Source organism: Antechinus flavipes, chromosome 1, assembly GCF_016432865.1.
Source record: "Antechinus flavipes isolate AdamAnt ecotype Samford, QLD, Australia chromosome 1, AdamAnt_v2, whole genome shotgun sequence".
Classification (NCBI taxonomy): Eukaryota; Metazoa; Chordata; class Mammalia; order Dasyuromorphia; family Dasyuridae; genus Antechinus; species Antechinus flavipes.
The window spans coordinates 315,576,210-315,595,834 of record NC_067398.1 but is presented as its reverse complement, the minus strand read 5'-3'; the positions used below and the strand labels follow the sequence as shown (position 1 = coordinate 315,595,834).

At 37.1% G+C, this 19,625-nt stretch overlaps 1 protein-coding gene across 1 annotated transcript in view; it reads right to left on the bottom strand.

Moving 5' to 3' along the window:
- Positions 1 to 379: 379 nt before the first annotated feature.
- The window catches only part of SLC28A3 (solute carrier family 28 member 3), a 122,456-nt gene continuing 103,210 nt past the window's right edge, over positions 380 to 19,625 (bottom strand). Inside the window, exons 15-18 of the mRNA XM_051966180.1 lie at positions 5,060 to 5,141; positions 3,581 to 3,679; positions 3,166 to 3,286; positions 380 to 1,726 (exon numbers count right to left, since the gene is read on the bottom strand). Coding sequence (XP_051822140.1) covers positions 1,609 to 1,726; positions 3,166 to 3,286; positions 3,581 to 3,679; positions 5,060 to 5,141 — 420 coding nt within the window. The 3' untranslated portion in view covers positions 380 to 1,608. The remainder of the gene's footprint in view (positions 1,727 to 3,165; positions 3,287 to 3,580; positions 3,680 to 5,059; positions 5,142 to 19,625) is intronic.

The following is a 19,625-nucleotide window of genomic DNA, read 5'->3' as shown; positions in this document are numbered from 1 at the left end:
ACTCATTTATTTCTATGTACTAAAGTATTTTCAGCGTCTTCTAAATTGATAGCCTTAGGGCAAAGCCTCAGTCACCTTGTCTTAATTATAGCTTTGGCAATTGGAAACGACTAGGAATGGAGTGGAACTTTCTGAGTACAGACATAGTTTGGCTGACTTTTGGTGTAAGACTGTCACAAATAACTATAAATAAGAGGATTTTACTTTCATGTACATTACAGAAAGGACTTTGGGTTGTACTTGTTGGTTGTGTGTTAGATGTTGACATGCTTGGCTCTCCCTCCCATTCAAATCATCCCCCTCATTATTTTTTAATGAAACATAGTTAAAAATAGGATCTTACCTAAAATAAAATGCATTACAGAAATACTAGCAAAAATTATATTAATATTTAATATTTATTTTCATCATACACAAATGTACAATTGTTCAATTTCAGAAACATTTGAGAGGTTAAAAAGAAACTATATTCTTAAATCTCTCAATCCTATAAAGTCTCCACAAACTCTTGGAAGCCAAACTTATCTGGCTCAAGGTGCAGAAGATATGATGCAGAGGGAACTTGATTGATTGTTATTGTTTTACCATATCCTGCTGGGCTGAGAGCATCCCAAACTGATGATGTTCCTGGGTTTTTCCCCTTGAATTTTTATTACTGAGTAACATGAATGACACTTTTAATAAATATACCAAATGCTGAGTCTACAAGATAATTGTGTCCTTTTGTCCAAGAACTCAGGAATTCTACCCTTTAGTCATCACTGTCTCCCCACCCTCCCACAATTCTGTGAGGTAGATTGGAACTGGGAGTCTTCCTCTTTAGCACAGAGACCCAGCCACTTTCCCGGATTTCATAGCTGGAGAGAGGGTTTTTCTCTCAAAACCATAGATAAGAATAGTGAATGTGGACTTCACCATGGTAACCTAGTGGCAAATCTTTCTCTTGATTTTTGTTTTTCAAATTGTGCCTCTTAAGAATCAGAGAGTGGAATGGACATTTTCCTCTTCCTTCTAGGTATCTTTTCCCATTTTCTTGAGGTGGGGACAACACTGCTTCTCTCTGAAATAGCTTAGCAGTTGTTGAGCTTTTACATGGACAGTTCCATTGGAGCTTTCTAAAGGTCTGATGAAAATATCATGTTTCAAATCAGTGAATTCAGGATGGTTTTTAACTGAGACTTGTTCTAGTGGCTCTCTTTGGACTTCTAGTTCATGTTGCCAAAGGAATAGCAGGTGAGCAGAGCTCTTTTTGTTGGTGAATTTAGTAATTCACTAATTCCTGTGTTTTGGTGAAATGTTCTGGAATACCAAATCCAAATGACAATGAAGAGAATAAAGAGAAGATTCCACCAGGATATCAGAACAGCTTTGTGTCCTTGGAGAAGGATGGGGGACAAAGGAGACGAATCATTTTTGATAGGTTATACTCTTCTTCTCTTTCTCTTCTAGTCCATGCTGATTCTATGATGGAAAAATTAATCTATATATTCTCCCACAACTTCTTCCCCCAATAAAAAAGTGTGATAATATAAATTCATTTCCACATTGTTCAATGATTTCAAAATGATTGAAGCCTGTGCCAAAGACCATCTGGTGAAGAAGCCAAGCTTAGAGTGATGTAGTGACCCAATCACAGTTAAATGTAGTTGGATTCAGCATCAGACAGCAGCCATTCAAGGTAGAGAAGCTTCCTGGTAAAATATCACTGGCGTTGTTGGCAATAGTGCTGGTGGATAAAGGAAACCCCAAGCCAAAGAGAAAATAAGAATTAAGTGGATTTTATACTATTCCAATAAAGCACAAAGACATTATTTTTTTCCCCTGGAATTAGGATCATGGTTAAACCTATTAGAATTGTCCCAGGATAGGGCAACCATACAACCATGGACAAGTGACTTTGTATATACAGTTATCCCTTCTACATTGTAAGGATTAGGGATATGCCTAATCTCCATCCTGAGATCTGGAAAATTCACATAAAATTTTTTGTCCCTGCTTTTGTACCAGAGAAAAAAATCTGAATTATTATGGTATTAAAAGATAAAAGATGTTGATATAATACAATAATATATAAGTAGATATTATATAATATAAACCTGTCCTTAGCTATATATGTGTCATTAGAGGCTTTGGCAAACACCCCCCAACATTTCTACTTAATTTGTTTTTTTTCCCCCAATAGCGCTTAATTTTTCCAAATACATGTTAAAATAGTTTTCAAAATCCATTTTTATAAGACTTTGTTTTCTAAATTTTTCATTCTCTCTTCTTTACCTTCTTCCTCTAAGACAGCAAGCAATCTAATATAGGTTAGAGATGTACAATCCTTTTAAACCTATTTCCATATTTGTCATATTGTGCAAGAAAGCACAAGAAAACAAACAAAAAGTGAACATACTTTGCTCCCACTTAATTTCTTATGCTGACCTGCAATATGTTGAAACCTTATGAGGAAAGTTGCAATGTGGAAGGAATAATTTATTTCTAAAGAATGTTAGGCCTTTGGAAACAAGCCTTTCCCAAAGAGAGGGCTCTTATCTCTTTAACACTATTGAATGAAGGATCTAAGGAGCAGATTTAAGCATGCAGGACATAGGACCAACCATTAAGTCTGACTAACCCTTTCCTTTTTACAGATGAGAGGCGGGAACTAAGGCATAGACAAATTAACTAGCAGAGGGTTTTCTGTGTCTGAGGTGGAATTTTGACTGGTTTTTCTGAGTCTAAGTCCAGTGCTCTATCCACTCATACTATAACGCCTCCCAGACAGGTTGGCCTGGGAAAAGGAAAGGGATGTTTTATAGTGGGGCAGGATATTATTATCAGTTCAGTGATTTTAACCAATATAGTATAGGTTGAAAAGAACATCAGATGTTGACCTCAGTAACTAGAGAACATCTTGATCTCAGAAAGGGTCACAAGATGGGGATGAGGAAATCTGTTCATTACCTAAAGGAAGCCAAATGAAAGGTTGAGGTTAAAAAGACTATACAAATGCTGAGCAAGTTTTCAATAGGCCACATTAGCAAAACTTTTCCTTTCTTTGTGTACTACCTCCTTGAACTGCCTCTCAAAATTGCCATAACAAGATATCCCCAGGTCAACCTCTACCACAAAGCCTCTTAATAATGGAATATAAAGAAGTTGTAATCAAGGGTACAATACCTGGTAAATAGGTTTTGGCAACAGGTAACTAGCTCAGTTGTGTTGCTAGGTGAAGTTGAGTTGAAGGTTTTTTCTAAAAGACTAAAACAATCTATCTCCATGGGAGAGTGGGAGAGTATACCTAGAAATTAGACATTAAAATGACATTCATTTAATTAAAGAACTAAAATCTTTGTGTTTGCAAGCTTCTCCTTTCTCCCTCCTACTCCCCACCTCCTTATCCCACCCCCCCCCATTCAGCTTTTCAATTTCTATCCACTCTCAGTATAATAATGGGACCATTTCTCAACCCTCCCTCCCCCCCTCTCTTTTAAAAAAAATTTAAATAAATCCATCTTTAGGTTCAGGTAGGAAGCATGAACTGAAACACTGCCATCTTGTGGACATTAAAAGATAGGTAAGGCAGAGTACATACCAGCAATACAGGCGGTCATGAAGCTGGCGACGGTACCAGCAATCAGAGCCCGTAAAGCCCCTCCGGCGATGTCCCGCTTCCTGGAGGGAGCCAGAGATGCTGGGCAATGGGGAAAAAGGATGGAGCTGTTAGTGGGTTCAGATAAAGCCTCCCTCAACATGTATTCTCTTCAGAAGGAGCTCTGAGCAGGAGGAGCTGTTCAATGCAGCAACTTCTGAATAAAGGAGCCCAGGGTTCGGATTATAGGGGTGAGCTCCTCAAGGTGGGAGACGGGTTTGTAACTAGCAGGGAGCCCCTGGAGCTTTCTTTGAGGGCTCTGAAATTCAGAGGTCACTTCCAGCATTCCTGATTCTTCAGCAGGGAGAGTAGCACCTGATTAGCAGTAGTAATTTATTTATTTTTTTTAAACAGCTTTTTATTTATAAATTATATGCATGGGTAATTTTACAGCACTGACAATTGCCAAACCTTTTATTCCATCTTTTCCCCTCCTTTCCCCCACCCCATCCCTTAGATGGCAGGATGACCAATACATGTTAAATATATTAAAGTAGTAATAATTTACTTTAAATAGAAAACTACCAGATATACACGGTTCTTCCCATGAAATAAATGAGCTTCTAGTCCTGACCCTGCCCCCCACTTGTATGATCTTCATCTCAACCTGGAAATCTAGCCAAATTTGTTGAAAAATGTTTATTTAAGTGCACCTTCTATGTGGTTTGACTTTGGCACATTTTGTTGTGGTTTTTCTGGGATCCAGAATTGCTAGTTGTGGCTCTGAATTTGACCCACTAGGAAGGGCTAAGGCTTTCACTCTCAAAAGCATAGCCTTACCCAGGGCTAGATACAACAGATTTCCTGTGATTTATCAGAAATAGAGGTCTGTATGGCAGGATGGATGGGTGGGTGGGGTGACCTACTTGGTAGGAAATTGGCTTGAATATCAGCACAGAAATTCTGTAGTGGCTGATTCAGATTAGATAGATAAAAAGATGATAAATAGGTGATAGATACAGACTGATAGATATTGATAGATAGATGATTGATAGATTAGATAGACAGACAGAAATAGATGATTGACAGAAATAGATGTTAGCTGGACAGATTAGATAGATGATAGTTACAGAGAGATGATTGATAAATTAGATAGATTGATAGAAAGAGATAGATGATAACTGAATAGACATACAGATAGATGATTCATCAGATACAGACAGACAGATTAAATAAATAATAGATTACATAGATAGGCAGACAGATAGATTAGATTAGACAGATGATGGTTTAGATATATATATAGACATATAGCTAAATATTAATAACTATATATACATATGTATATATATGATATATTTGGGGGTTTGGGGGCATGTTCATTCTTTGCTGTATTATTCCTCTCTGTAGTGCTGATCTTTTTCCTGGTATTAGAGAGAATGCAATAACACAGAGTTTCAAAGAAAAAACATTATTACTTACTGAGACTTCCAATTACTACTCCCAGAGAACCAAAATTGGCAAAACCACAAAGGGCATAGGTGGCAATGATTTCAGAGCGAACCTATAAAGTAAACAGGACATACTCAGATGAGCAAATGACATGGTCATGTCTGGAAAACATTCATACCTAGAAGTTCTGGGGCCTGACTAGTAAAGCAACATGGCACACCAGTAAGGACACTGGTTTTGGCATCAGAGATAGGATTTGCCTATCTGAACTCTAATCCCTATAATTATAGGGATTATTATCCCTATATTGCATTATATTTGCATTATAGTTCTGCCACTTTTTAGTAGTATGATAAAGAGCGAATTATATAACTTTTTTGCCATTTTCCTTCTCCAGCTCATTTTGCAGATGAGGGAACTGAGCAAACACAGTTATTTGCTCAGGATTATTCAGCTAATGGGTTTGCCATTTCCTTCTCCAAATAATTTTACAGATGAGGAAACTGAGACAAACAGGGTAAAGTGACTTGCTTACCGTCATACAGCTAGTAAGTATCTGCAGCCAGATTTGAACTCAGGAAAATGAATCTCTCTTGATTCCAAACCCAGTGCTCTAATCACTGTGACCTCTCACTTCCTATTGATCTTGGTATTGTACCTTATATCTCTTTCTCAGATGCTTAGGATTAAAAGTGCTCTTTGCAGTGGGAAATCTACTGAAATCTACTGGCTGTTTTGGATCTTCTACTTACTAGTCAAGGCCCTGTAATTCCTTATTTTTTGGAGAAAACACAAGCAGCATAAGGTTTAGCAATTTTCCTTGATAATCCCCACCTCCTCTTTAGTCAGAAACAAAGCTGCCAAGCTTGGCAGATGGAAAGAAATGGCAAAAATGAAAGTAGAGATGGAAGCTATTGCTTTCGGCCCAATAATCAATCACTTTACATCTTTATCTGGGGGGGGGGTGCAATCAGATATTTGATTCACCCTGGCTTGACAACAATGAGCCAGAATTTCACTGCTTTTCTGTATAACTTTGGATAAGTCAAAATATATGTGGCTTCTCTAAATTGCTGCTTAGAATTCCTCATAGGAAGTTCAGAGTTCAGGAATGATATTCCCTGAATGAAGGAGCCTAGATGAGCTGCAACATTCTCATTGCCTCTTTACCTATTGCTTTGAAATAAAATTAACAAAAAGAGTCCTAGCCTTTCTTATTTTCTCCTTTTTAGAGAATTTATTTCATAAGAGCTTATAACGCTCTACTCTACTATAAACATAATGGGATCCATGAGATAACCATTAAGAATAAAAAAGAAGAAATTATAGGAATTAGAGACTTTGAGCAGGAAGGAGCCATCAAGGACAATCCCCTTCATCTCTTACAGGTGAAGAAACTAAGTCCAGGGATGCTAAATGGTCACACAAGAAATAAGCATTAGAAGGTGGACATTTGAAGCTGTGTCCATAACTCCAAAGGCAATGTCTCTTCTATTGTATCACATTGCAGAGAAAGAATGTCATTGATTCTTGTCCCTTTGTCTTGCAGGATCCTGGAACATTCAGGTCTAGGTCAAAGAATCAGTAAAACAAGTAGGAAACCATGTGTCCCTTCCACCCCTCCCCCTCTTAACTCATTAACTAGATTTTTAACCCAGCATTCAAGTTGATGCAATGGGGATGGTTGTTTTCCATTTATTATAAGCTCCCTTCCCCCTTTTCTGTTTCTGAGAACCACTTTGTTGATATTTTCAAACAGCACGCATATGGAAGGCAAGAAAAAAAATTATTTCAAGTATTCATTTGGTCTACTTTTCCTGGAAACGCTTTTGTTTCTTATGTCTCCCATCTCCCTCCCCCTCCTGTTCAGCACTAAAGACTCTGTTCTCTCACTCTTTACATTTTGTCCAATTGGCTTCAAAAGCAGGCGATTTCACTGCGGGGGTGGAGATGAGAGGGAGAAGGAGGGGGATAGAAGAAAAGAAAGAAACGGAGGGAGGCAGGTTGGGAAAGAAAGACGGGGAGAAAGAGGAACAAATACAGGGGGGAAATGGAGAGAGAGACAGACAGATAGAGACAGACCAAGGGAGGGATGGAAAAAGGGGGAAAAAAAGAGGGAGAAAAAGGAACAGACATGGGGTGGGGAGCTTAAGGAGAGAGAGACACAGAGAGAGGAGAAATGGGAGAGAGGGAGAAAAAGGGAGCTTCTCTTTGAGAGCTGAGAGGAAAACATAGATTCAGCCATATCATCACGCAGATTTACAAGAGGAAAGTAACAAAGTGTATGGTGATCTACTATTGTTTTTTCTATAAATGTACATGTAGAATGAAAAACTCACTTCACTATCAAAATAAATATCTAAACAATATCAAAATAAAAAATGAGTTATGTCCTTTTGTGTGTGAGTTATGTTATTTTAAAAGAAAGAAATGAGGGATAACTAAGATACTGGGAAGTAACACTAGCTTAAGGATCAGAAAACTGAGGCTCAAATTCTTGTTCTGAATATCTTTTATGACTTTCTACAAGCTCCTTAAACCTCTCTAGTCTCTAACCTAGTTACCTCATATATGAGAAAAGATCATGACCTAAATCATCTTTAGATCAATGATCTACAAATGTGGGTCACAATGGCACCCTAAGGAGACTGTAAATCAGTCCAAGAACTGTGATTAACTAATCAGAGATTGAGAATATGGATTTCATCTCATTTCCCCCATGATAGCCATTCATAGGCCTTGCCTTCATAATAATCAGGTCTATCTTTTACTTGTTCATCTCAATTCTTTCCAAATCCACCACCCTTATGCATCTTCACAAATTCCCAAGAGTCTCCTGAGCCTTTCAGGACTGATTATAACTCAGGTTAGTTATAATCTAACCCTGATTACAATACAATAGCTGCACGGATGCCATTGGGACATCCTGGCTCTTTACTCAACAGCTTATTTATCAGAAACATTACTGATAGAAGTGCATAGTCAAAAAAGATTTGTAGACCATTCATCTGAGGTACCTTCTAGTTACCAAATCCAATCATCCTGTAAACTGCTTAGCCCATAATGGGCTCATTTGTCTGATGTTGTAGCTTTTATGTTTTTTGTGACCTCTTCCTAATGAAAAGTTTCTGGGAGAGTCATTTCTGGCATTGCAAGCTTAAGAAGTCAGGTAGTCATTCTGGAGAGAAATTTGGATCTATGCCCAAAGGGCTAAAACTGTGCACATCCTTTGATGCAGCAATGTCTCTACTGGGTCTATATTCCAAAGAGATAATAAAAGCAGAAAAATGATCCCCATGTGCAAAAATGTTTGTGGCAGCCCTTTTTGTAGTGACAAGGAACAGGAAACTGAGTAGATTCCCATCAGTTAGGGAATGGCTGAGTAAGTTATGGTATATGAATATAATGGAATATTATTCTTTTATAAGAAATGATGAGTAGGCTGATTTCAGAAAAGGAATGACTGACATGAATTGATGCTGAGTGGAGTGAGCCAAACCAAGAGAAACTTGTCCTCAGTAACAACAAGATTTTGTGATGATCAACTGTGATGGACTGTCTTCAAAAATGAGGTGATTAAAGGCAATTCCAATACACTTGAGATAAAAAGTGCTATCTGCATTTAGACTGAATGTGGATTGAAGAATAGTATTTTCACCTTTTGTTGTTTGTTTGCTTGTTTTTTCTTTTTAATTTTTTTCCCTTTTGATTGGATTTTTCTTGTGCAGTATGACATGTTTAATCTATACTGGATTACTTGTTTTGGGAAGGAAGAAGGAAGGAGAGATTTGGAACGCAAGGTTTTTGCAAAGATGAATGTTAAAAATTATCTTTTCATATATTTGGAAAAATAAAATGCTATTTTAAAAAATTCAGAAAAAAACCCCCAACAAGTCAGGCAGTCAGGTAGATCTCCTTGCCTCCAAATATTTCTTCTACTATAAGACACTCCAAGTTTTAATCTTCCATGAATTCATCCCTACAAGCTTTTAGCTTGAGAACATATGCACAGAGAAAATATGCATCTTAATACAGCTATCCATAGTAGACTTAAAACAATTATTAGTACCAATAAGATATAATGAATTAGTCTATCAGTAGATTGTAATTTCTTTTGAGGGTAAAGATCACCTCATATTTGTACCTGTATCCCTAGTATCTACGACAATGCTTAGCACACAGTAGGTATTTTGTTTGATTAGTACATCATATATTAATAAATCAGTTATCTAGCAAAGACCAGAAGCAACAAGCCATAGTATTTGGATTGGAAGAGTGGTATGATTCTAGAGGCCTTAAGGATCGCTATTTGAGGGTCAGAATGGGATAAGATTAAGTTAGCTTAGAAAGCAAGAATAGCTATTATTTTCTTCCCTAGGGCCAGTCCTGCCAGGAATGCATGGTATAATGGAGCCCCAAAAAAAATAACCAACCTCATATGGAGAATCATTTACTTCCATTCAGAAGCAGACCTGGTATTTAAGTCAAAGTGAACCATATTTTATCATTTGTTTAAGAAACTCTGGGAATTATCCAAACATCTCACCCTCACAGCATCCATAGGGAGTTAAATAGGATTTATTGTTATCCCTGTTCTTGTTGTTGGGTCAACATATTTATGGGTACTAAATGATTTCTCCAGAGGGATTTGACAAATAGGATAATAGAACCCCAAAATCCTAACTCCAGTGGACATTCTTCTCCTAAATGTCTGAGGATGGATTAGGGCAGGAGAGAAGATAGAAGTGAGCTTCTTGAAACCTCGATAAAATCAGTTGGTTTTACTCTAATTTTTAATCAGTACTTTTCTTCTTAAATTGCACCCATAATGACCTTTTCACAAAGCTACCAGGGGTTGCCAAGGTTATAGGCTCTCTTGAATTATGCAGGACTATTTACTTTTAATGGTTGGCAGCTGGGAATAGAAAACATCTTACTTAATTAAGCCTATTCTCTGCATTTGGCAAGGAAGTATATCAATACAGCCTTAAGTAAACATGTAGGACAGCCGTTTGTGGATTATTATAGTGGTGTCCCTCTAGCGGTCATCGGGCTATGTTGCAGCCAGAGAAGGACAAAGAGACCCTGGAACAGCTGTATTGCATGAATAGTTAAATCTCATTGCCAAATGCACAGGACAGAATGTCACCAAATGTCTAAAAAAAGGCAGCATTTATGAGTAGGGCTGGTGAGATGAAGATGTCTCCATTGTCCCCAAAATGGCCCCCCAATGTGGTAAAGGATTCCTTAATACATTTTTGGCAGAATTGTGGACTTTTCTAACTATTTCTAACTATTCCCAACATTCTGGAGAGCAACTTGGAACCAGGCCCCCAAAGCTATATAACCACTTGCCCTTTGACAGATGCTCGGTCTGTATCCCAAGGAGACCAAAGAAAAAGAAAAAGGACCTATCTATACAAAAATGCAGCTCTTTTTGTGGTGGCAAAGAATTGGAAACTGAGAGGACAAAAACTGTGGTACATGATTGTGATAGAATTCTGTTGGGCTACAATAAATGATCAGTGGCAAGGAACTGGAAATTGCGTGGATGTCCATCTTTTGGGGAATGACTGAATAAGTTATGGTATGTGAGTGCAATGGAACATTAATGTTCTATAAGTAATGATGAGCAGGCTGAGTTCAGAAAAGTCTGATGTTGCAGTTTTTACTTTTTTTGTGACTTCTTTATAACAAAAAGTTTCTCAGAGTCAACGCTGGCATTTCAAGTTTACAGCTTTAAGAAGTAGGAGTCATTCTGGAGAGCAATTTGGAACTATGTCCAAAGGGCTATAAAATTATGCATACTCTTTGATCCAGCAATGTCTCTATGAGTTTGTATCCCAAAGATAGAAACTCATGCTGAGTAAAGTGAGCAGAACCAGGAAAACATTGTATACAGTAACAGCAAGATTATGTGATGATCATTTATGATAGACTTAGTTCTTCTCAGCAGTGTGGTAATCTAAAATAATTCCAATAGACTTGAGATGGAAAATGCAGAGGAAGAACTATGGATGTGGATTGAAACATACAATTACTATTTTCACCTTTTTGGGGTTTGTTTTTTCTTTCTCATGGATTTTTCCCTTTTTATTCACAATATAACAGATATGAGAATATGTTTAAAATAACTGTACATGTATAATCTATATCAGATTGCTTGCTGTCTTAGGGAGGAAGAAGACAAAGGAATAAGAGAGGAAAAATTGGGAACTCAAAATCTCACAAAAACAAAAAATAAAGACACCAAAAAAAAAAAAAAAGGCAAGAAAAAGAAAAAAAAGTTTACAAAGTGCGCTTCAATCTACACTCAGAGCTGATGATGCTCTCTCTGAAAATAGATAGCAGTTTTTATCATGGATTCTATGGAATTTTCTTGGATCAGAGTAGCCAAGTTTTGTTTTTTTAAAGTTGATCATCTTTTTAATACTCCTGTTAATGTGTACCATGTTATTCTGGTTCTACTTGTTTTACTTCACATCATTCATTATTATCTCCCTCTTATAAACGAGTAAATCAGAGTTATATAGCGAGATATCTAAAGCTGGATTGCCACTCAGATTTTTCTTATGCCTTCACCTAGTTCCAAGGATATGACTTTGCTTCCTGTCTTAGGCTTTGTTCCCCAGGAAAGTCAATTTTGCAATTGTTATCCCACAAGAGAAAGAAAATACCACCAACATGATAGGACCCATGAGACAGCCACTTGACTGGGAAGTCAGGATGCTCCAAGAAAGTAAGATCTTCCCAGCTTGCTTAGATAAAGCCCCTTTCCAGTGAAATCTGTATCTTCCTACTCACTCTATTCTTTTAAATGAAACCAAAAAATACACAAAGCGTTTTTCCCACAGATATGAGCTCTGTCTATAACTAGATTATACAAGCCTTTGACTGTTAATATTCTGAAGTCTTAAAAAATACTTGGAATTTGAAGCCTAGTGACATTTGCTCTTTATATATATGGGAGAGGGGCCTATTACAGACAGCATTAAAAAACGACTAATGAAAAATAATTCAAACTATCATGGAATACCAGTCTATACCTCCAGAATGTGGTTTGCTCCCTGTTCTCATAAGCTCAGGGAATTATTTTGCATCTATCTGCTCTTTCTCCTGACCTCAGCTGCAATTTTGTTAGCTCACTATGCTTTTTTTTTTTTTTGAGTCAAAAGACCTGGATTCGAATGTCAACTTAGTGATCACTTATTAGTTTTACGATCTTTGGTCATTTAACTTCATCCATAAAATGAGAAAGATAGACTAAGTGATCTTAGATTCTTTCTAGCTCTAAATTCTAATGTCCTATAGATGTGAGTTTTTTTTATCAAATTCAGCAGGATCACACTCCATTTTTCTTTGCCTCCAAATAGCAGCAAGAAACAAAACAACAACCAAGAATTGGAGTATCCACAACCAATCACTGCCTTCCCCACATTCCATAATTCTTCTGCCCTTCCAAGTTAGAATCTGGCACATATAATACACTTTAATAATCCACTGCCTTTTTTTTTGCCCATTTCTTCTTCTTTTCCTTCCCCTCGCTGTGTTCAGAGTCCACCTGCCTATTTGCCTTGGAAATATGGCACTTTTTAATGAACATCTCTTTGAGGGGAGTGACAGCTTGCACTTAACTTCAGCAAGAATAGCAAGAGGTTATCATTGAATTATGGGAGGGAACTGAGGAAGTAGCTTTTTGCTTTTTATAGGAATAGACCTCCTTCTTTTACAATCAACCTGTCCCTTTAAAAAATTATGAGACCATAATCACTCTTAGAACTGGCAGAAAACTTGGAATACAGAAGGGCATGATTCTGACCAAGAAATAGGTTATATATACCTTTTAAAAAAGTAAATTCCTGTGACCAGATTAAAATAGAAACAGGAGGGAAATGTACATCTAGGTACATGGATCTTCTGCTCATTCCTTCTTCCCAGTTCTCTATGTGCCTAAGAGCAGCAATAGACAACATATTTAATTTTCCCAATAGAAAATAAGTTTCTTGGTTGTAGGGACAGTTTCATTTTTTTTTTTCCTGTCTTTCTCTGCACAGTACCTAACACACAGCTGGTGCTTAATAAATGCTTAATGAACATAATGGAATTATTCTTTTATTCTAGTTGGTAATAGAACAATTATATGTAGTTTTTTTTTTTTTTTTTTTTTTAAATCTGTGTGTTTGGTTTAAAACTGAGGAATCTGCAAGGCCTTGTGTCAAATTTACCTCATTGGACCCAGGAAGAAGGAACTTAATTCTATTCTTTTTCCAGTAATGCTTATGTCCCTGTGTCTTTAGAATTGGTATAAATACATATCAACCATTTTTATGGTTCCCATACTTGCATTGGAAATGGAAATGGAAAGCTCTATGTCCTTGCAAATACTCATTAAATAGCTTTCTCCCTCATGCCTCAGATAAAATTGTCTTCATTTATTAAGTGAGTTTCCACAAGCTTAGTATCCTATATTCATTTGTTTTTAATGATCTTTGAGGAAGGAGAGTCCATTGTTTCCAACCTTTCTGAAAGTAATGTCATTAATAGCAGTAAAGGCCACTGCTTTCTTCCTCTATTAGAGCTTGCTGTTACATGCTTTCCCCTCCTATTTCATCTGAGGCCCTCAATGTATCTTGTACTTATGAACTGTACTTTTTACTGTCTTTTCAGATAAATTTTTACCCGTTGACTGCCTGTCCACAAAGAGAAGAAACAAACATTTGCTGAGGATCTACCTACTATGTGGTAAGAATTTAAAAATATATATTTTCAATTCATATCACAACATAATATAATAAAAAATCCTATTGCACATGAAACTGCAAATCTACCATGTACAACTTGCTATTCCCTCCAAATGCACAACAAAGTTATATATCATTGGATCACCATAGCAATCTTCTGAAATAAATGTTACACAGTACAATAGCTGAATAGAACATGGCGATTCCATCCTCAAATAAACTTAGATATTTGTGCTTCTATAATCACCACTTCCTGCTTCAAACCATCACTCCATTCCATTGCTAAAGTCATCTTCTTTATATATAATGCTATGCTTCTAACCCCCAAATTATTAGTGGCTCCCTATTTCCTAATGAGTTCACATTCATTTACCCAATTTTCAAAGCTCTCCAAAATCTAAAGCCTTCTTACATCTTTAGATTTATGTTTTGCTTGCTTCATGTACTTTTTAATTTAACTAAACTGGACTACTGGCTTTTCCTCAAAATAAGTCCTATACCTTTCTGCCTTATGTTATTCCCTATACTGAACATCTCTGCCCTCCTTCCCTCCTTCCCTTCCTACTGAATTTCACACCTATCCTTTTTAAATGTTGGCTTCCAATGTTATCTCTTCCAGGAAGTCTTCCCTAATCTCTCCTCTTTCCTGGCTTTTTTGCCTCACTTAGTACTTATTTTGCCTTTCTCTAATGCTCTTACATGTATTATTTTGTATAATTATTATTTGTATATTTACATGTCATCTCTCTCCACTGTTCTGTAAGCTCTATGAAGTCAAGAATCTATGAAGTTAAACACCTGCTGCTTTTGTCTACAAACATTACGTGCTTAATAAATATTTGTTGAATTTGGTCTCATATCATCGGAATGACTTTTATTGCTACCTTTGTCAGAGTTTTATACAATATTATTAACCATTAATTCCAGCTAAATTTATTTTGCCTGTGATTTCATAGACACAGTGGTCTGTGGAGAATTGGAGGCTATTAAAATTTATATTTTCGAAGTGATTAGATAAATATTGCTAGAGGGCTTGCAGATCAAGAGTCAAATTAGGATCTTCCAAGAAGATTAGATCTACTGGGTGAGCCTCAGGGCTCTTATTGGAAATTATCAGCCTTATTCTGAATCTAACTCCAGTGATCCCTACTTTGTTAAGCATCTTTAGATTTTTAACCAGAACCTACCTGACCTCAGTGCTCTACGGACATTCAGTAAGGGGGAAGAATTCATGAAGAAAGGGATTCTACATTGTAGAACCCAATAAGGACATCCCTAGTACTTTATGGATTGGGTTAGCCATGGCCCCAGTGAAAGAACATGAACACTTGCTCACTACTTTTTATACTCTATGTAAAAAAAGTCCTCCACCATCAACATTGTAAGCAAGCTTTCAGCTTTCTCTGGCTGTCAACTATTAACTCTCTAATTAATCTTAACCTAGAATTATTTTCTGATTTAATGATATACTCTATAAAAGCTGAGTGGAAGAAGGAAAGTTTCCTAATGATTTTTTGAGTTTACAGGGGAACAGAGTCTGATATAAGTTGGGAAAATCAAGCATAAATACATTTGCACCAGTGTGCCAAATTAATTATAATTAGCTGAGAGATTTAATACTATTCTTGAGAATGTATTCAAATGACATTATTTAAAAATGAAATTATCATGTGGGATTGTTTCCTTAACAAATGTCCATATATCTCTGTTGAGAAAGTGTGAGAATATAGAGAGATGAAGGTTTCATTTTAATAACATTGACTTTGAAAATTTAAGCCCATGTACGTGAATTAACCTAAATATAACAGGGATTATTTGGATTTGGAAAGAATGCATTTTTTCCCTCTTTAACATTACACTGGCAATATGGGAATTAAGTCACTGACCATTTCTACTCTTTCACTCTATCTGAAAACTGCTGCTGCTGCTGAACAGTCAGCAAAAGAGGGGAGGAGACTCAAACTTCTTTTAGATAGTCTAGATAACTAAAATATCTGTTTGGGGAAATTAATGACTTGCATTTGGATGACAAAGTTCAAATAAGATTTAAAAAAAAAAACTATTGTTATTCTTTTCACAACCACTTTCCCCAAAACAGTTTAATATATTGAGGATGGCCTAAGAAATTAAATGGGATTTTTGGGGGAAGTTTTGCCAAAGCTGTAGACAAGCAAAGGCCAGCAGATGACACAAAGCCCATGAACAAATACTTAACCCCAATTTTACAGTAAGTAAATAAAAAAAAAATTCATACTTCTCTGGTATCAAGGGAGGGCCAAAAATTTTTATGTAGATTTTCCAGCTTGCAGTACTTCACCCCTAAGCCTCATAATGTGGAAGGAAAAACTGTCAATGTTAGTCATTTTGAGTTTCTAAATCACCCCAAATCCTAAAGTCAAATAAGAAATAGGGCATATGAATTTTATAATTTGTGCATTATTATGTAGATTGAAATATGCATAAGATTTCTTTTCAAGATTGTTACATAAAAACACAGATTTTCTTCCAGAAGGAAGGAAGAACAACATTACAAGCGTTCCCCCTCATTCCCCATACTTTTGCATATTTTTCTTTACAGGTATAATTGATAACAAACAAGTGATTAAATCATTTTGCATATAAATTAATGTTAATAGGAAACATTCTATGTTCTGAAAGTCACTTGTTCTGTAAAGTCAGTTGTGGAGAGAGAAATTAACAGGGCTAAACTGGCTTACTGATATTAGATTTCTCTGTTACTCTTATTGTTAGACAATGGTGGCTTGTACATAGGAGATACATCTTCTGTAGTGCCCTTGGGCATGATTACCTCAAAGAATGGAGAGCAAGCATGGAATGTTCAGTGCACCTGAACCCAGAATGCAATTAATGTTATAGAATGATATAAAATTAGTCATGCTCTTGAATTGGCAACTCTCAGATTCTGGAAATATTCAACTAATTAGTACAAGTAGCTCACTAGATAATATTGGCAGTTTTTGGAGAGGCGCATTAAATAACCTTAGAGACAGTGAAATATTCTAGTGAGGTTCAACCAAAAGACTATTTTCTGGGCTGGGAAATTTTTGTTTTTCCACTGAGAGCATGGGAAACTGTGGGAGAATACATATGTGGGAGAATCTATGGAGCTAGAACTAAAAGTTATAGGTGATTGTCCCCTCCAATTTCCCACTACTCCTTAATTAGCATTTAAGTACTTCTTCTAAAGATGATGATAGCTTTGTATATCAGTTCTCTAGGGAAACTTAAATTAAGAGTTTATTATTATTGAGATATTCTTTTGTTTCTGGGTTAAATCTCCATGATTAGAATGTAAACCTGGACTCCCCCAAATAATGGGTAGAAAAAAGGCCAGCCTAGGGGTGGGGGGACTTCTGCGTTTGGGCTATTTAATATTGTACTTAGAAATTATGCTTTGCACTTCTTTACTGATAAACATCTTATCAGATGAAAGATGCCCTTTCTCCCTTTTGTGCAAAACTTAATAAATCCTTTTTTGCTTTTTCTTATGGTTTCTTTTTTGTGGACGATACTGTCCCACAGAGTTTGGGGGTTTGTCCAGGATATTTCTTATTCATGAGGGGTGTCTCTGGTACAGACTCCTTGGGCAGGTTCTCCAGTGCTCCTTGAATTCAGTTCAGGAGTTCCCATTCTGATCAGGTAAATCCCAGAAGAGAGACACTCAGAGAAAGCAAAACAGAAGTGGACTAGCAAAGGTAGAGAATTAATTTGGCCCAGGAGGTAAACCAGCTGAGAAAAGTTTGCAAATCAATTGTGTAATCCAGGTAAAGCCAAAAACTGGCAAGAAGAGGAGAGATCCTGCCAAAAACTGATTTGGGAACTGGTTTGGTATTTGGGTGACTGGGATTGGGATTGAGAGAGGGAGAATCTAGGCAGTTAGAAGGCTCTCATTTCCCTTTGGATCCAAGAACTGGGTAGGAGGGGAGAGACTAATTCTCCTCTGCCAAGTAACTGGTGCATCTGGATAACTGAAGAAAAACCTAGGTGGTTTGAGTCTATAAAGAGTCCCCTATTTTCCTTGGGTAAGATCAGGTGAGTTCTCCATTTGAAAAGACAATACACTGTGAATCATTGGAAAGGAACAATCTAAAGTAGCTGACTCTAAGAACCTACATAGTATCCTGGAAGGTAGCCTTCTAGATATTAGTCTTAAGAACTGAAGAACACATCAAAATGTACAGGGAAGGACAAAAAGAAAATGATAAATACTGTTTTGTTAGGGTAGGTGCCCCACTCAGAGATGTCTTCTGGCCAAGATACAGATCTTCTGAGGTCTAGGTGTGCCAAAAATTGAATCAATAAGTAAATTCAAAGAAGCCTGCTAATTCTGAGGAGAGTGAGTTTGCAGCCTTGTGGTTGCTGCCCATGGGACAATCTGTTTTGAAGGAGGAGGGAGAGGAGCCAGAAACATTCTATCCTTGGGACCCATTCTCTGCACTGCCTCCGCCCAATGCCCCCCAACTTCTAAGGCTTTGGCTCCAGAACTCCCTTCTTGATTCCATCTCAGGGAGGAGCAGAAGAAGGGATCTCAATTGATTTAAAACCATTAACTATTTCCTCTCCTCCTGGACCTCCTCAGAGGGAGCTTAAGGATCAAGAAAACTCCACTCTTCACCAAAACTAACCAGCTAACTTGTTTCAGTTGTGGACAAAAAAGGGAATATGAAGGATTGTCCACAGGGGAAGAGGGAACAAAAGAGCTATTCCTAGTAGAAAAGGAGGAGTGTCAGAGGCTCATTGAAAGAACCCACCCAGAGACCATGATAAATTTAAGGGTGGGACCAAAGAGGAATTGGTTTTCTTGATAGATACTGGGGCTACTAGATCCTCTGTAACTCAATTCCTCCCGGGGCCAGAGTGTCCAAAGAAACTCTCTTAATTATAGGTGTAAGAAGAGAGAATTTTATTGAATCTTTTACTGAGATTTTGGAATTAGAATATGCTGGGGTTATGACTTTGGGGAAATTCCTACTAGTTCCAGAGGTGAGTGTAACCACGTTGTCTAACCAATTGATACCACTGGGGACTCAGATTATACTAATTAGAAGGATGTTGTTATTGAGACAGGAGAAAGAAAATAGAATTAATTCTAAGGTTTGGCTTGGTCCCTTAACAGAGGCCAAGTAAATATAACCCCTATAAAAATTATATTGAAGGACCCAAATATGGTTTTTAGGGTCAGCCAATACCTCATTCCTTTGGAGGAAAAAAAGGATTATAACCAATAATCCAATGATTAATAATGGACGGATTACTAGAATCCTGTATATCTCCCTTTAATACCAATTTAGAAGGAAGTTGGATCCTATAAATTGGTGCAGGATTTGAAGAAAATTAATAAAATAGTTTTCCCTTCTCATCCAGTAGTACCAGATCCATATACAATAGTGGGAAAGATTTTTGAAACCAGTAAGGGGTTTTGATATGGTATAGCTTCTAGGGAAAGATAGTAGTGGTTTTGGGGTCCCCTGACTTGGGGGGCTTCTGTTCTAACAATAAATCAGTAGTCCTAAATCTTCTGGTTTTGGAAACTCCCACGCCCAATCTGTCTGATTCTGACCACTCCTTAGTCAGATAGCTTCTGACTCAGGGAAACTCCTACACCCAATCTGCTGATTCTGGAGACCACTCCTCAATTCATTGCTGATTGATAATCTAGTCAGGAATAATCTGGTCAACCAAGAACCACTCCTTCTGGAGACCAATTCTTTCTACCTATGAGCCACAGAGTTAGTATATCTATGATAGAAAGCTGTATAAATGGATCTCCTTGCTTTTGTTTCACTGCTGAAATTCCCTTAGAATTCCAGCCCGCTTTAGTAATGGTGTTATTA